Raw genomic sequence first — 18,521 nt, forward strand, 5'->3', positions numbered from 1 at the left:
CAATGCTGTAAAGAGCAATATTGCATAGGAACCTGGAATGTTAAGTCCATGAGTCAAGGCAAATTGGAAGTGGTCAAACAGATGAAAAGAGTGAACGTTGACATTTTAGGAATCAGCAAACTAAAATGGACTGGAATGGGTGAATTTAACTCAGATGACCTTTATATCTACTACTGTGGGCAAGAATCCCTTAGAAGAAATGGAGTAGCCATCATAATCAACAAGAGTCCAAAATGCAGTATTTGGATGCAATCTCAAAAATGAGAGAATGATCTCTCTTTGTTTCCAAGGCAAACCATTCAATATCAAGGTAATCAAAGTCTATGCCCCAACCAGTAATGCTAAAGAAGCTGAAGTTGAATGGCTCTATGAAGACCTACAAGACCTTTTAGAACTAAAACCCCAAAAAGATGTCCTTTTCATTATAGGGGACTGGAATGCAAAAGTAGGAAGTCAAGAAACACCTGGAGTAACAGAAAAATTTGGCCTTGGAGAACAGAATGAAGCAGGGCTAAGGCTAATAGAGTTTTGCCAAGAGAACGCACTGATCATTGCAAACACCCTCTTCCAACAACACAAGAGAAGACTCTACACATGGACATCACCAGATAGCCAACACTGAAATTGGACTGATTATATTCTTTGCAGCCAGAGGTGGAGAAGCTCTATACAATCAGCAAAAACAAGACCGGGAGCTGACTGTGGCTCAGGTCATGAACTCCTTATTGCCAAATTCAGACTTAAATTGAAGAAAATACGGAAAACCACTAGGCCATTCAGGTATGACCTAAATCAAATCCCTTACGATTATACAGTAGAAATGAGAAATAGACAATAGAGTGCCTGATGAACTATGGATGGAGGTTTGTGACATTGTACGGGAGACAGGAATCAAGACCATTCCCAAGAAAAAGAAATGGCTGTCTGAGGAGGCCTTACAAATAGCTGTGTAAAGAAGAGAAGTGAAAAGCAAAGGAGAAAAGGGAAGATATAAGCATCTGAATGCAGAGTTCCAAAGAATAGCAAGGAGAGATAAGAAAGCCTTCCTTAGCGATCAGTGCAAAGAAATAGAGGAAAACAATAGAATGGGAAAGACTAGAGATCTCTTCAAGAAAATTAAAGATATCAAGGGAACATTTCATGCAAAGATGGGCTCACTAAAGGACAGAAATGGTATGGACTTAACAAAAGCAGAAGATATTAAGAGGTGGCAAGAATACACAGAAGAACTATACAAAAAAGAGCTTCACAACCCAGGTAATCACAATGGTGTGATCGCTGACCTAGAGCCAGACATCCTGGAATGTGAATTCAAGTGGGCCCTAGGAAGCATCACTATTAACAAAGCTAGTGGAGGTGATGGAATTCCTGTTGAGCTATTTCAAATCCTGAAAGATGATGCTGTAAAAGTGCTGCACTCAGTATGCCAGCAAATTTGAAAAAGGCAGCAATGGCCACAGGACTGGAAAAGGTCAGTTTTCATTCCAATCCCAAAGAAAGGCAATGCCAGAGAATGCTCAACCTACCACACAATTGCACTCCTCTCACACACTAGTAAAGTAATGCTCAAAGTTCTCCAATTAAAATAAATAAATTTATATAAAAAAAAAATTCTCCAAGCCAGGCTTCAACAATACTTGAACCATGAACTTCCAGATGTTCAAGCTGGTTTTAGAAAAGGCAGAGGAACCAGAGATCAAATTGCCAACATCTGTTGGATCATCAAAAAGGCAAGAGAGTTCCAGAAAAACATCTATTTCTGCTTTATTGACTATGACAAAGCCTTTGACTGTGTGGATCACCACAAACTGGGGAAAATTCTGGAAGAGGTGGGAATATCAGACCACCTGACCTGCCTCTTGAGAAATGTGTATGCAGGTCAGGAAGCAACAGTAAGACTTGGAACGACAGACTGGTTCCAAATAGGAAAAGAAGTATGTCAAGGTGTATATTGTCACCCTGCTTATATAACTTATATGTAGAGTACATCATGAGAAATGCTGGGCTGAATGAAGCACAAGCTGGAATCAAGATTGCCAGGAAAAATTATCAGTAACCTCAGATATGCAGGTGACACCACCCTTATGGCAGAAAGCGAAGAAGGACTAAAGAGTCTCTTGATGAAAGTGAAAGAGGAGAGTGAAAAAAAGTTGGCTTAAAGCTCAACATTCAGAAAATGAAGATTCTGGCATCTGTTCCCATCACTTCATGGCAAATAGATGGGGAAACAGTGGAAATAGTGGCAGACTTTATTTTTGGGGGGTTCCAAAATCACTGCAGTTGGTGACTGCAGCCATGAAATTAAAAGACGCCTGCTCCTTGGAAGAAAAGTTATCACCAAACTAGACAGCATGTTTAAAAGCAGAAACATTATTTGCCAACAAAGGCCTGTCTAGTCAAGGCTATTGTTTTTCCAGTAGTCATGTATGGATATGAGAGTTGGACTATGAAAAGAGCTGAGCACCGAAGAATTGATGCTTTTGAACTGTGGTATTGGAGAAGACCCGAGAGTCCCTTGGAGGGCAAGGAGATCCAGCCAGTTCATCCTAAAGGAAATCAGTCCTGAATATTCATTGAAAGGACTGATGTTGAAGCTGAAACTCCAATACTTTGGCCACCTGATGTGAAGAGCTAACCCATTTGAAAAGACCTTGATTCTGGGAAAGATTGAAGGCGGGAGGAGAAGGGGATGACAGAGAATGAGATGGTTGGATGGCATCACTGACTCAATGGACATGAGTTTGAGTATACTCCTGGAGTTGGTGATGGACAGGTAGGTCTGGTGTGCTGTAGTCCATGGGGTCTCAAAGAATTGGACATGACTGAGTGACTGAACTGAACTGAACTGAACTTTGCTGTGACTGGGATGCTACCTATCTTTGAGAAGTTCTGGCAAGATCTCTCTATTTTGTATTTCCCCAGCAGTGTTCATCAGGTGTTCATAGATGTCCCCCTCCAGTTGCTACTGGTAAATAAATTTGGCGAAGCACAGATTTACAAAATTAAATTGTTCTTTTTTAAAATAGGACTCCTCGGAAATTTTAATATGCTAATGGACATTGTACATGTCTAAACAGGGATATAGTGTTTATTCCCCAGACTTATTTGGCCATTGAACCCTTTATTTGCACAGTATTTATTAACATTTTTTGAAGAACAGAATTTGAGAAGTGCTATTCTTGGCACTCTATATTTCATCTTTGGCCTTTAATTTTGAAAGGGAGAATTAAATATAAAACAGTTTTATTTCATTATGGGGCTTTTAACATCATTTTCCTTTATGTTTTATTAAGCTCCAGAGTAAGATTAATATTAATATTAAGAATAGGGAAGAATAGTAATTATGAAAGAGGTATGTGGGCCGACCATGTGAACTGTGTGATTTGTAATCAGTTTTTCTACCCTAGGGTTTATGTCATCACTTGCCATAGGTGTACAGTTTTTCTTTTTTGTTTATTTGGAGAGCCTAGGAATTAGACAGCCAGAAGTTAGGAAGGTGAAAATCTATTAATAAGAAGGATCATCAGGCATCCTTCAAGATATTTATAGTTTGTATGATTATTTACAAAAGATTGGGAAATTATAGCTGAGCTATTAGTCCAATATGAAATAATGAGAATTGTTGACTTTTTATTGTTTTAGATGACTTTGGTTGTAACTTCTGTCTAAGGCAATGTATTATTATGTCTTGGGTGATTTTAGAGCTAACAATCCAGTTTTTATGACTTTTAAGAAATAATGAAAGTGATTTTGTATGTGTTAAATATGTTCATTATATCTTTAATGAAAACAGTTAAAGTATGCAGTTAACATCTATGCAGTCATTTACCTTCTACCAGTAACAGGTACTTTACATGTATTATCTTATTGAATCCTCACACTCAATTGTGGCTAGAGCAGAGTAGTAAAGTAATAAGAGGGAAAGTCGTAGGAAATAAGGTGGTAGCAATAGAATGCAGGCCAATGCATATAGAACCTTGTAAATCAGAATCAGGACTTTGGAATACTGTCAACATTTTAAGCAGGTGAAAGATCTGCCATGTTTTAAGATCATTGACCACTGGGAGGAGAATAGACCATAGGGAAGAAAGAACATGAAAGGGAGAACAAAGGAGGTTATTATTAGGCAAGATGTGTGTTTTGGATAAGTATGGTAGTGGTGGTTGGAGGTAATAAGTGGAAATACTGTGACGGTTTTTGAAGGTAGAGCCGACAGGTTTTACTGATGGGTTGGATATGGGATGTGAGAGAGAGTGACCCAAGTTTTTTGTCCTAAGCAGCTGCAAGAATGGAATGTTCATCTATTGTCATGTGATGAAAATTGAGGAGTAGATGTATTTTGGGGGGCAGGAAGGGAGGGAGGAAATATGGAATTCCATTTTGTCCATGTTGGTTTAAAATGCATACAAGTAGTGATGTCAAGTGGGCTTTCCAAGTGCCACTAGTGGTAAAGAACCTGGCTGCCAGTGCAGGAGAGATGTGAGACCTGGGTTCCATCACTTTGTTGAGAAGATCCTCCCTACATGTAATGGCGACCCACTCCAGTATTCTTGCCTGGAGAATTCCCATGGACAGAGAAGCCTGGCAGGCTATAGTCCGTGGGGTCACAAAGAGTCAGACACAACTGAAGCACTTAGCACACACCCACACACAGTGATGTCAAATAGGCAGTTGGATACAAGATATTTAAAGCCATGAAATGAAGAGAGAACCTAAGGAGTGATTATACATTTTTTTTTTTTTTTTTAGGAGTGATTATACATAGAGAAAAGATTTCTGGGTACTGAATTCTGGAGAACTTTTTTCTGTCATTGTAACTTGGTATCTGTTTCTTGTCCAAGTTTTCTCTTTCTCTTCCTCCTCTTTCAGTATGTATGAGTGAATTAAAATTGCCCGTATTTCCAATATAATCTAATGCATCACATTTCTAAAATAGTCTTAATTTGTACCTAAAATAGTAATGCAAACATATTTATATATTGCTTTGAACTTTGTAAAGAACTGTATGAAATATCTGATGTGTGCCAGTACTGTGCGAGGTACTTCTCAATGTATTATCTGTTTGAATTTTGTAGATGATTGATTGTGTAAATGGAAGTAGTGATGTATCTGGCAGATCATAACTTCAGGGAAACCATTCTTCTGAGTTTATATGTTGCTTCAGTTTGTATATATATACACACACATATATACTTTTTAAATTAATGAGAGCATAAAGGTAAAGATTGTAATTGATATTGTGTAGTAGAAAGAACATTGGATCAGGTGTCTGGCCTTGTCACTGAATAGCTATGGGGAAGGGATTTAGATTTTTCTTGGGTCCTGTTTCCCATCTGTGGAAAAATAATAGGATTAAGTTTGAGGAGGGATTCAGTCAAGGGGTCTCAGCCAGTAAGTAGATTGGTAATAGTTGTTTTGATTTATGCCTCTATATCCACACTATTCAGTGCTGTAGCCTCTAGCCATATGTAGCTATTTAAAGTTAAATTATTTAAAATTTGATTGCTCAGTTGCACTTAGCACATTTCAAGTGCTCAATAACCACATCTGTCTAGTTGCTACTGTTTTGAACAGTGCAGCTGAATTACATTTCATCATTGAAGAAAGTTTTTTAGACAGCACTGCTTTATACATCCATTGTTCTAACAGGTTTCTTTGAAATGTGTAGTTTATTTGAACTTATTTTTCCATCTTGCCAACAAACTGGAAATAGCAAAAATTAAAAATAATTTATTCTTTTATGGGATAAAAATGCATGTAGCTCATTTTCACAGTATCGTGTGTCTAAGTACTTAAAAATTATAACCAGAAGAGCTTTCATAGCACTATTAAGAAATTTTCATTAGAATCTATCGATGGCAACCTTTCATGTTCAATTTCTGTATAGAAACAAATGTTTTTGAAAACTAAATGCTAATAATTAAAAAAATAGTAATATTTTGCTATTATGTGTGATAGGAGATGTAAAATACTAGTTTTAAAATGATTTAGTATCATTAAAATTAAAGTGGCTTCAGAATGCAGGATTTGTGGTTGTAGAAACTATTTTTCTCCCCTCTTTCTGGTTCCTGAACAGAAAAAGGGAATACACCGTTGTACAAAATGCAGACTGCAATTTTTAACATGCAAAGAGAAAATGGATCACAAGACTCAGCATCATCGGACATTTATAAAACCTAAACAACTAGAAGGATTGCCTCCTGGAACAAAAGTGAGTTCAAATATGTTGTATTTTAACATTTTGTATGATAATAGACATTAACTCCTGCCTGGTTTTATTTGTTGGATATAATACTTTAAAAATGATTTGTGATTTAGTTAAGACTTTAATTTTAAATTTCACTGTTCTATGTTTAGGGAAAAAACGCCTAACCATTGCTTTTTGGTCAATAGTGTGTGCAAGTCTAGAGCGGTATTCCTTTGTAAAAAGTGTAACTAGATTAACTATGCTGGAGGCAATGGGTTGCATCAGTGTTACATAGGCTATTTTTGAGCTATTCCTGTTGGCAGTGTATTTGTCATTTTTATCTGTTGAACTGTAAGATGCTTGAGGAATCATGTTTTATTTATCTTTGTATCCTCAGCATCTGGTATAGTGCCTGTTGAATGCTGTAGGTTCTTAGGTGTTTATTGAAGGTATTACTGATTCTACTCTTAGAGATGCAAGTTCTGCTGCTGGATAGCATTATGTTTTAAGTGAACCAACACATGTCTGACTGCATACTGATGATTGTAATTTACTTTTCCCTTTTTGCCTTATATACCTCTGTTTTCTCTGACTTCTTTATATACAGTCAGCTCTTGAATATTTGCTCCAGTGGAGGGAAACAGAGGCATGGATAATCCAAAGTGAAATAATCCCCAAAACATTTATATTTGGCTTTGGGTACTTACCTTTGAATGTGGGTATGTCTGTTATTTGAATTAACTATAACAATATTAAGCCATGCTCTGAAGACCTAGAGCAAGAGAAGCTATCCAGCATCCTTCCCTGCAGTCCATTCATTCCATGCTGAGACTAGACATGCAAAACACTAATGTAAACAGGGCAGTCCTCTTTCATATTTTCCCTTAATAATAATAATAATAATAATAATAATAATAATGATACTAAATGTTTTATAGCACCTTAGAATTAGGCTTTTGGTATACTTTTTCATATATTCTATTATTTAATCCAGGCAGTAATCCAGTAAAGTAGATAAGGCAGATATTGTCCCTTATAGATAAAGAAGCTTAGAGAGGGTAAGTAACTTAATCAAGGTCACATGGCTAGGAAGAAATAGTCTTAGCTTTAACCTCAAGTCTTTCATTACTAGTCCAGTGCCTTTGTATGATGCCAAAGCACGTATTTTTCATGATATTTCCTCATAGGCTGTTTCTCAAATACATGGGGTATGTATAGTCAAATGGTTAGTGTGGTAGGCAATTGTGTTTTCCCATTGTCCACCAGCAAATATAATTTCTGAATACCTAATGATAAGTCTTATATTAGCTCCCTTTAAGGAAATTCTCAGTATTATTAAACTCTCCATACAGTGTAATGAATTTATATAACCCCTCTCATAATCTTTGTAAACATATATCCTGCCCAATGAGCCCCTGAAAAGAAGAAATCATGTTTAGCATAGATTTGCTTGCTTTATAGTTGTTGAAGGGTGATGCAGTCCTTTCTAGGTTTTGAGATATAAATTTTGACCTTTGTGTTTGTGAATTTCTAAAGTTGAATCAGAGCATAGAAATAGCTAGGGAATGTACTCTTTTAATATTCATATAATTTGCTTTAACTGCTAATTATCCATTAATAACTTAACATATAACTGATATCAGTACAAAAATGTAAGATTACAAGTGAGTAAATATCAAGTTTAATTTCATTTAATTGGTATGAACATTTAAAATAAATGAAAGACTTATCCAGTTATAGTTTATACTTGCCCTTTCCAAATACTTGATGTTTAACTTTTTGTTATGCAGTGATATTTTAACAGTAAGGTAATGATTAATTTTCTAAAGCAGATATTATCTTCATTTTTGTAGGTTACTATTCGAGCTTCAGTTGGACCTCTTCAATCAGGATCTTCAACCACACCTTCCATTAGTGCAAGCACTTCTACCCTTCAGCTCTCACCTCCGAGGACTAAAAATATAACTGCTAAAAGTCCCACAAAATCCAACACAAGTAAACCTAATATAACTAAATCCATTGCAAGTAAACCTAATGCAAGTAAGCCTAATGGAAATAAACCTAAATACAAATCAAAAATATCTAATCTGCAGAAGAAACAAAGCACATTGGCTAGTAGCAATAAAAAAAGTAAAGTCAATACAGCATTGAGGAATTTAAGGTAAACTTATATTCTTGATACCCAATACTAATTTAATCTTAATTAGTAACTGAGCAGGAACATGATAAAAGTTTCATTTAATATAAATTTTACCCTATTATACAACTCTCTTGTATATTTATATGCTATCACTTAATGCCAACAAATAATAAAAAATGTTTTTATAGCTATTGAACAGTACTTGAATTACTATCTTTTTATATTCATTATAAAAAATTATAGTATTTTTTACTATATAAAAATATAATATTTTTAATGTTCATTCAACATAAAACACTGGGATTTTGTGTTGTGCTTATGTCTTGAATGGTTAATTTAATCCCTTTTATTCCAGTAAAAAACACTAGCTAATATTAAATTATTTATACTTATTCTAGCTGTTATTCTATAGCAGATTTTTCAAATTATAAATCCCTATTTGAAGTTGTAAACACCTTAGCTTTAATTAACAGACCGTTAATAAGGCTCTCCTTTATTATATTTGTTTTAAAATATATTTTTATCATTTTCTTTGTATCTCTATAAGGTATCGTCGGGGAGTTCACAAGTGCATTGAGTGTTATTCTGAAATAAAAGATTTTGCAAACCACTTTCCTACATATGTCCACTGTAGTTTTTGCAGATACAACACTAGCTGTAGCAAATCCTATGTGAATCATATGATGAGGTAAGATGAGTTAAACAACTATAATTGCCAATTAAAATTACAGTTTAGCAAGTTTGTTCTTGAAAACAGTTGGCCCTAGTATAAGTCAGTTTTGCTCTTTGAGAAATAATTAGAGAACTTCTAAGATGATTCCTCGTACTATTTTTCAACATAGTAATTCATAAAGTTCCTGGAAACTTGAATTGTAAGAACAGTTAGACTAATGAAATTAAGATAGATTTGTTAGGGAAAATAGTTTTCCTATGGGAATTTTTTATCCTATAGAACTTTGAAACACCATTACTTCCAAAGACGGAAAAGTAATGTCACGTGGTAAAGAATAAAGAGTTGGACACAATTGAGTGACTAACACTTTCACTTTTCACTTCCTCGTGAAGCATACGTGTAATCTCATGAGTGTTATTTTCTTCAAAGCAGTCACTTTGTGATTCCAGGATTTTCAGTGATCTTAGATATTTTACTGGATCTTGTTTCTCTTTCTTTCTCTCTCTATTTTTCTCTATAATCCATTCTGTCTGTCTGTCCATCCATCCATCAGGCCATCCATCCTTGCATTCATTCAGTGAGATGAGAGACTATTTCATTATTGCCACTGTTGGAATTATTTTTCATTAATTCATTCAGTTTAGATAACTTCAGTATTTATTCCATGCAGAGAAAACTTTCACAGCCTATGTTATCTTCATTGGTATCGCATTAGTTGAGGTATCCTTCAGGATGGATTTTTATTTAAAAAAAAATAGTCAAAAATTGTTCCAATATAAGCCAGTTAGGTTGATTATTCACTGAAGTTTTGCTTCCCCTCCCCCCCAAAAGTTAGAATTAGAGTATAACTAACAAAAGTGATTTTTATACAGATCACAATATGACCTTTGTGTTACTTTCAGGTCATAATCAACCTCTCCTTTACAAGGACTCTGCCATGTTTCTTGGTGGCTTTAGCACCTCTCTCACAGTGTTTTAACCCCCTTGATATCTAGCCTGACTTCATGGTCCCTGACTTCTTCAGTTGTTGTGCTCCCTTTCTTACCACAATAATATTTTAATCTTATATATGCTTCATTTCTTTTGAATTCCCATTTCCCTGTGACTTTCTGGGCTTTGAAGTCCTTTTTCTGGACCAGTAGCACTCATCTAACTTTATAGTCATCCTTACCCTCAGGGTCATCTGTTTTGACTGTTGCTTTGTTTTTGTTCTAGAATCTTTTACACATTTAGTCTTGCTTACCTGGCTTAAAGGCCAAAGACTTGAACATCATCTTCTACTGAACTTTATGCTCAATTCTAAACTACCAAGTAGTGCTTGATTCAGATCAACTCTGATTCATGATCTTTAACTTGAATTGGGACCTGTCTTTTTATTTTTAAAAATAAGAAGTATACTTTTTTATTCTTATCTGTAGTACCTCCAGTTCAGTTCAGTTCAGTCGCTCAGTCGTGTCCGACTCTTTGCGACCCCATGAATTGCAGCACGCCAGGCCTCCCTGTCCATCACCAACTCCTGGAGTTCACTCAAACTCATGTCCATTGAGTCAGCGATGCCATCCAGCCATCTCATCCTCTGTCGTCCCCTTCTCCTCCTGCCCCTAATCTCTCCCAGCATCAGAGTCTTTTCCAGTGAGTCAACTCTTTGCATCAGGTGGCCAAAGTATTGGAGTTTCAGCTTTAGCATCAGTCCTTCCAAAGAACACCCAGGACTGATCTCCTTTAGAATGGACTGGTTGGATCTCCTTGCAGCAAGGTAGTATCTTATTAACGCTTTATCTTAAATTCTCTTAGTTGTCACTCTGGCCTACTATAATTACACAGTTGGAGTCCATCATTTTAATTAATCTTTTCAGTCTCAAGTATTTTTCCTGTTACCTTCATCCAGGCATTGATCTCAGAAATCACACACGTTGCACTTCGCAGTTAACCCTGCCCCTTATCTCCTCTAGTTCTTCCCCAGCTTCTTTCAGTTAATTTACAATTTCGTCTCTTATCTGTCAGGTTCCTTTTGCTTGCACCTATAATCAATCCATTTCCTCTAAACCAGGCCCTGGCATCCTTTGTGAAGAATACTTCTGTGTGGAAAGTCTTTTGTTCTTTGACCAATACATTGCCGCCCCAGTGCAGCTTTAATTCTGCACTTAGTTTGTAGGGGATCGAGTCAGAAAATATTTTATGTTTTCTTAGGCCAAGAGTCATTCTATTCCTCCCTCTCCCATTTATCACAGGCTTCTCATTTGTCTTATAAAACCTACAAATGCATTCTGTTCCAAAACATTCCCAATTAGCCTGTCTCCCTTTATTATGTTTAGTTGTGTAATACAACTATTATCTCCTTGAGAAGTAGCTCTTTATGTTTACCATGTCACCTAGCACATTACAGACAGCAAGTGAGAGTCATTAGTATAATTACAAAAAAAGGCTCTAATAAAATCTCAAGAGTATATTAAAAAAATCTTACACAGTTGGAACATCTTTGAAATAAGACTCTTACAAAGAAGAGCATCATTAACATTAATTTTCAATGGTTTTTTTGAAGTAGCATTATTTAGGTTTGATTTTTTAAATTATTGCACCTTATTTGCTAATAGCTTTTAGGTGGCAGTAGAAGTCATTTGCAAAAAACTGAATTGCTGTGTGATGTTGCTATTCTTCAACATTATGAATAAGAAAGAAGGCTTTTTCTCTACATGTAATAGAATTATGGTCACAGACAAGTACTTAATATTTTTTTCTGGCAGAGTTTATTTACTGTTTACTAAGAAGTATGGTAAACTGATGGTGAAGAATCTGACAAATCTGAATTTGAAAACAGAACTCACCATTTATTGCATGTGTCACTTTGGGCAAGTTATTTAACTGATTCCCATTTTTCTTTTCTTGAAGAAAAAGTTACTGTCATTATTGGGGAAATGTACTTAAAATGTTTAATAAAATCATTTGCACTTAGGAGATATTCAAGTAATTATAGGTATTATTTCTAAATTGTCATTACTAGGTATTGTAGATAAAGCTCTTGCCTTTAATTTTCACAATTTAGTAGGAGAGATATATTTACCTAGTTTAATGTGATAAATAAATGACTGTTTGAGCCCAGAGAAGGTAAGGATGAAGTCTTTAAACAAGAAATAAGAAGGTATTGTATAAGTGACATTTCGTTTACGATTTGAAGGATGATTTAAAAATTTTCCAAGGAAAAAGAAAGCTGGTATAACAATTTGTTCCTATACAATAAATAAGATTACTGAATTAATTTTTATAAGCTATGCTTTAGTTCATTATATATTTTATATAGATTCATTGGCATGAAATAATAGTCATTAGAAGAACAGATTATTGTGATTACTTCATAAATGGTCTCCTGTCCACAATCCACCACTTGGCCCCTTTTCCATTTTTTCTTTTCTTTTGTTACTAACATCTGGTCAGGTCATTTTTTGGCCTGAAATCCTTCACCTACCTAATATTAATAGGATGAAGTTCAGATTTTCTGGAGAATATGAGACTTTTTAATATCTAATTCCTAACGACTTTTCCAGTGCTTTCAACTCTTATTTGCTTTTCTTGGAGTAAGTCAGTATAGAGACCTTCCTAACTGAAATATACTCCTGACTGTTAGCTGACTTCTCCATTTACCTTCAGCTTTCCCTCACGCAACCACAAAACTATATGTATTGCTGTTGATGTTTATCTTGTGGCAATTATATATTTATGCATATGTACTCATATGTTAAGCCAATGTTTATTAGGCATTTCTTCTGAGCCAGCTGCTTTTTGACTACCTTCCCCTGCTAACCCTGGAACATGATATTCTAAGGCAGACAACCTGCCTTTCGTACTGTATTATTAACTTCTAGTCTAGTGTTTTAAATAGTAGGCATACTGTCAGTATTGTTGGATATTTAGGAAACTGATCGCTTTTGTATTTCTTTGGAAGTAAAGTTTTCACTTATACCAAATCAAGATTGCTAAGAAAAGATGGTCAAAGGGAGTTTTTTCCCCCATCTAATCTTATTGAGGTCTAATTTATATACAATAAAATTCACTTATTTTTAGAAAACAGCTTAATGAGTTTTGATAATTATATATAAATATAAACAGGTGGTGATTTTTCAAAACTTAGATTTAAATGTTATATTTTACTGTATTGTAATAAAAATCTTAACTTTTTTTCCCCTTTCTTAGATTATTTACATATTGTTATTAACTTCACGCAGGTCTAGAAGAAAGGTAGTTTTTCCCCCTCTTTATTTATGAGCTACAGATTCACTTTTCCATTCCTATAATACACAAAACTAGAAGAATGGAGTTTGTGTAATAAATAATAGAGAGTATAATTCATTTTTATAGATTGGGAACTTAAAACTGAATTCAGATGATGAAAATTTTTAAAGTACCAACATTTTAATAAGGTGTAAGTTAGACAGAAGTGGAAGCCATCAAAATACCCTAAAATGTAACTTTTTCCTCTCCTCTTACCAAATAAAGCAATCTGTTTGAGGAGAAGGAAGAAAGAGCTTTTAAAAGTTACTTTAAAATCTCATTTAAAAAATTAATTTACTTGGTTCACCTTCTCTGGTAATCAGATAAAATCTTAGACACACTCCTCTGAGAAAATAACAGTTGTATGAACACATTTTTGCGTATAATTTGTGTTTCCCAACCTCCCTGATGGTCTCTTCCTAAAATAATTATTCAATTATTTTTGTCATATTACATTGAATTTATAAACTCTATGGTAGTAATTATCCCCAGATTGAGGAAATGACTTAGAAATCTTCTGAGGATGTTTTCTAGGGATTAAAACTGTCAGAGTATTTCTTTTCCCATACATACATGCTCTGCTTGTGATGGTTATTTCTATCTGAGACTGAGAATTGACCTGGTGTGTTGGCTACTTTAGATCTATAATTGCAAGCTCCTGCTCTTCAAACTTCAGCTTGCATAAGAATTACTGAAAAAGCTTGTTAAAACAGCTTCCTGGACCTCGCTGCCAGAGATTAATTCAGTAGGTGTGTGTGGGGCATAGACTTTGCATTTCTAAATAAGCTCCTAGATGATACGATGTTATTAGTCTGTGACTACATTTTTATATGTGCTAAGTGGTACTGTGCTAAGCTAATCCTGGTTTTCTAGTATAGAAAAGCTTTCCTTATCAGATTAAACGATATAAAAGAAAGCTGTTATCATTGGCTGCAAAGCTTGGTTAGGGGTTTTCTATTCTGTGTTTAGCGGGAGCATTGTTTTAGCTCAAGAGTTCTGCTTTAATTTGTTTTTGTTTTAAAGTCTACTGATAATTGCAAAGAGCTCTCTAAATGCTTGATTTTACAAATGGTATACAGTGGCCTTTAGCTCAAGTACTGTTACTTCCAAGATATTTGGGTTCTTCTCCCCTTCCTCAACACAAACATGTTAAGTTAGAAGAAGATTTTTCTAAATGATTATTATTGGTAATTGTTCATGTTATGGGCAAAAATGTTATTAACAAAATTTTAAATTGTTTTCAATTCTTTTAACAATTCAAAAAAAAGAATTTCATGTGACTTTTTTCTTATACTCTTGAGTATGTGAAAGTATGGTACTGAGCAAATGAGAATATGCTTAGTAAAATACATTTCACTGGAAAATGGATAACTTTATGTTAAAATACTGAATTAAACAGTATTATTTATATCATATTTTATTCAAAACTAGAAATTTAAGTATAGACTTGATGTATAGCTATAAATTAATATGACTTACCATATAGTAGAATTAATAAAATCTATTTTGTCTCTTTCAGCTTTCATAGTAATCGTCCAAGTAAAAGGTTTTGTATCTTTAAGAAGTATTCAGAAGATCTCAGGTAACTAGTTGATCTTTTAAATTTTTTTCTGTTGAAAAATTATATGACTTAAATATGCTATATATAGCATTTTTATCAAGATACAGTTCATATATCATGCAATCCATGTGTTTAAGTTGTACAATTAATAGTTTTGGGTATATTCACAGGGTTGTACAGTCACCACAGTTAATTTTAGTACATTTTTGTCACTTGAGGAAGACACTCTGTACTCATTAGTGGTTATGTTTATTTCCTTCCAACTCCTTTTATCCTTAAGCAACTGCTAATCTACTTTCTGTCTATATAGATTTGTCTATTCTGGACATTTCATGTAAATGGAATGATAAAATATATGATCCTTTGTGTCTTCCATTTAGCATGTTTTTAAGAGTTATCCATATTGTTGTGTATGTCAGTGCTTCTTTTTCTTATTGCTGAATAGTATTCTATTGTATGTATATTATAGTTTGTTTATCCATTTAGGTTATTTTAAATTTGAAGCCATTATAAATACTGATGTTATGAACATTTGTGTATTATTTTTGTCTGGACATATCTTTTCATTTTTCTTTAGTTATGTATCTAGGATTAGAATTGCTGGGTTATATGGTAACTCTATGTTGAACTTTTGAGGAACTGCTAGACTGTTTTACAAAGTACCTGATTAGTCTATATTCTGTCACTAAATTTGTTTCAGCGGTGACCAGTGGTATCAAAATGAAGCTTTCATGTATTTGCATTGTAAAATGAGAACAAAAAGTAGGGCTTTCCAATAATATTTGAATAGTGAAAAGAGGCCTAAAATATGCAATAAAGTGACACTTTTTCAGTTTTGAAGTAAATTTCTTAAGCCGCTGAAATTCTTGAAATTAGTACATAGTCATTTTAAATTTTACTTTTTCAGATTAAGGAAAGTGTGCTACTTGCTTACTTTGCAGAAAGAACTGTTGGTGAATATTTCTAAAAACATTGGTTTTACCACACGCTTAATTCAGAATCCACTGAGCACTGTGTTTTTCATATTCTTCTGCATTGTTTAGAACCCACTGCTCTTAATTATTTTGTCTAGCTTGCCAATGCTACTTGAAATATCAGTATCTTTGCTGCACCAAGCTAATATATACAGATATGGTTAACCAGTACTGGTTTTGATATGTTGGGTTAGTGGAAAATCTGGAAGAGAGGATGATACTATGTCTCAGAGCCTTTGTACTTACTATTCTCTGTGACTAGTTTGCTCTTCCCCAGACTTCTGTATGGTTAGCTCCTTTATCGCTTTTGGGTCTTCTGTTGTATCCTCTCTCCTATGCTTTACCCTAGAGTCTTTTATCTCCCCTTTATGGATCATTTTTTTCTGGATTATCTTTCATCATCTCATATACTGTGTACTTTATTTTCTGTGTCCTCTCACTAGAATGTGTGTGGTTTGGATTTTTATTTTTGTAAGGCATTGATAGTAATTAGGCATTTGGTAGATATTTGTTGAATAAATTAATGATATATTTAAAATGACATATTTGGCAATAGGTCCCATTGATTATTTTGGAACAGTGGTTCACAGGGAGAGGAAAGTTTGATTGTTTTAAAAAATATATTAGTACCAATTTTAAAACATTTACTAACTTCAAGGCAATAGATTAAGTCATATTAGGTGTTGCTTATATTGAAAATTCTTATAAGAATGAAGAGTGTTATTACATTCAGAAGAGGTTTTGTTTGATTTTTACCTCACTGTTGTGAAGCTCCATTGTGTGTTTGGTTTTTAAAAAATGACTTACGTGATTTTAAAGTTCTGGGATGTTTTTCTCTCAACTTGAATAGTTCTCAGGTTGAAAATTTGTCAATTTCTGTGAATGGAACATATAAACTTACAACTACATAGAACAGTAGTTTTTGTAATTATTCTTTTATTGGAATGGAATATTCATTTTTTATATATTTACTACATATTAGGTCTGTAATATAGCAGACTCTGTAAAGATAATAGTAATAATGAGGAAGTCTTAGAACCAACCTTCAGAGAAGGTGCATTTTATTGGTGGGAGATAAGAGGTGAATGTAAATAACCACAACAAATCAAGAGGGAATTTAATAAGTGCACTGAGGGTTACTTTTTTCAAAGAGGAGTGGGATTACTTTACTTGGAATGATTTACATAGGTGTTAAGTTACTTGGTTTTCAAGGATGAGTATTATTTATACTGATAGAAGAGTTTGATAAATTTCATTTAAGCTGAACAGACTAAATTTTATTAGTTTCATTTGTGCTTCAATTACCTTTAAACAATTTAACGTCATTTATATGTTAAATCTTATTTGATTTTCTTTTAAATAGTTCTTCAGATGCTTGATCCACAAGCTCCCATGTGCTTAACTCTAAACAACATAATAAACATAGTGGTTTTCTAAGTTCTCTGAAACAGTCACATATTTTTGCAGGCTTAATAATATTTTAAACTAAATTAAAATGTTTAAGCACATTTTAAGTTAGAGTCTTAATTTTACATACTATAATATGAAATTGTGTTTAAATACTTCAAATAGCAAATGCTACACAGTTTGATTCAATAACTGTAAAAACTATTGCTGAATTCAGCAAAAAGTATTGATGACTATGGGAATTGTTTCCTAACCTTTTTGAAAATTTATAATCACTACATATTTCATTTAAGAACTACATTACCCAGTGACGTTTTGTTAAGGGAACCAGTAGTTTAGGTTCAAGCAAGTGGGCCAGTTGACATTACTGGGATGCTAAAGAACTCAGACTTTGGACTTTAGTAGTGACTTAGCCCTTCAGTTAATTGTTACATGAGTACCATACCAACCTTGGATGCTTGTGGTGAGAATAAACTAAATTATGTATGTGAAAATCTTTAACACATAGTATACAATGATAAGTGGTTCAGTGGTAAAGAACCCGCCTGCCAAGCAGGAGGCGTGGATTCAATCCCTGGGTCAGAAAGATACCCTGGAGAAGAAAATGACAACCCACTCCAGTATTCTTGACGGGGAAATTCCATGGACAGAGAAGTTTGGTGGGCTGTAGTCCATGGGGTCACAAAGAGTCAGACATGACTTAGCAACTAAACGGCAACACCATGCAATGGTAGCATCTATTACATGATATATTTTTAGAACCTTCTCATTTCTAATTTTTTCCTCTCCTAGATAAACACTAGATCAGTGTTCTACTAGAGACAGACTATATTTTTTAGTCATCATTATATTCACAATACAATATACTAGTAGTATGCTGCTGCTGCTGCTGCTGCTAAGTTGCTTCAGTTGTGTCTGACTCTGTGCAACCCCATAGATGGCAGCCGACCAGGCTCCCCCGTCCCTGGGATTCTCCAGGCAAGAACACTGGAGTGGGTTGCCATTTCCTTCTCCAGTGCATGAAAGTGAAAAGTGAAAGTGAAGTCTCTCAATCGTGTCCAACTCTTAGCGACCCCATGGACTGCAGCCTACCAGGCTCCTCCGCCCATGGGATTTTCCAGGCAAGAGTACTGGAGTGGGTTGCCATTGCCTTCTCCGAAATGCAACCTTAGTAAATATATATTGACCTGTATATATATTGTACATTTATGTATACTATACTTTTGTTTTGAAGATGGGCACAGGCTTCCCTGGTGTTTTAGACGGTAAAAAATATGCTTGCTAATGCGGGAAACTGGGATTCAATCCCTAGG

The 18,521-nt window shown here is 34.5% G+C and overlaps 1 protein-coding gene across 11 annotated transcripts in view; it reads left to right on the forward strand.

Moving 5' to 3' along the window:
• ZNF280D (zinc finger protein 280D) overlaps positions 1-18,521 on the forward strand; it is a 129,652-nt gene that overhangs the window by 72,964 nt on the left and 38,167 nt on the right. For all 11 annotated transcript variants that reach the window (XM_010809306.4, XM_059890843.1, XM_002690858.7 and 8 more), the window contains 4 exons: positions 6,077-6,211; positions 8,041-8,348; positions 8,875-9,015; positions 14,786-14,848. In XM_010809306.4, coding sequence (XP_010807608.2) covers positions 6,077-6,211; positions 8,041-8,348; positions 8,875-9,015; positions 14,786-14,848 — 647 coding nt within the window. The remainder of the gene's footprint in view (positions 1-6,076; positions 6,212-8,040; positions 8,349-8,874; positions 9,016-14,785; positions 14,849-18,521) is intronic.

The sequence above is a fragment of the Bos taurus genome, chromosome 10 (assembly GCF_002263795.3).
Source record: "Bos taurus isolate L1 Dominette 01449 registration number 42190680 breed Hereford chromosome 10, ARS-UCD2.0, whole genome shotgun sequence".
Classification (NCBI taxonomy): domain Eukaryota; kingdom Metazoa; phylum Chordata; class Mammalia; order Artiodactyla; family Bovidae; genus Bos; species Bos taurus.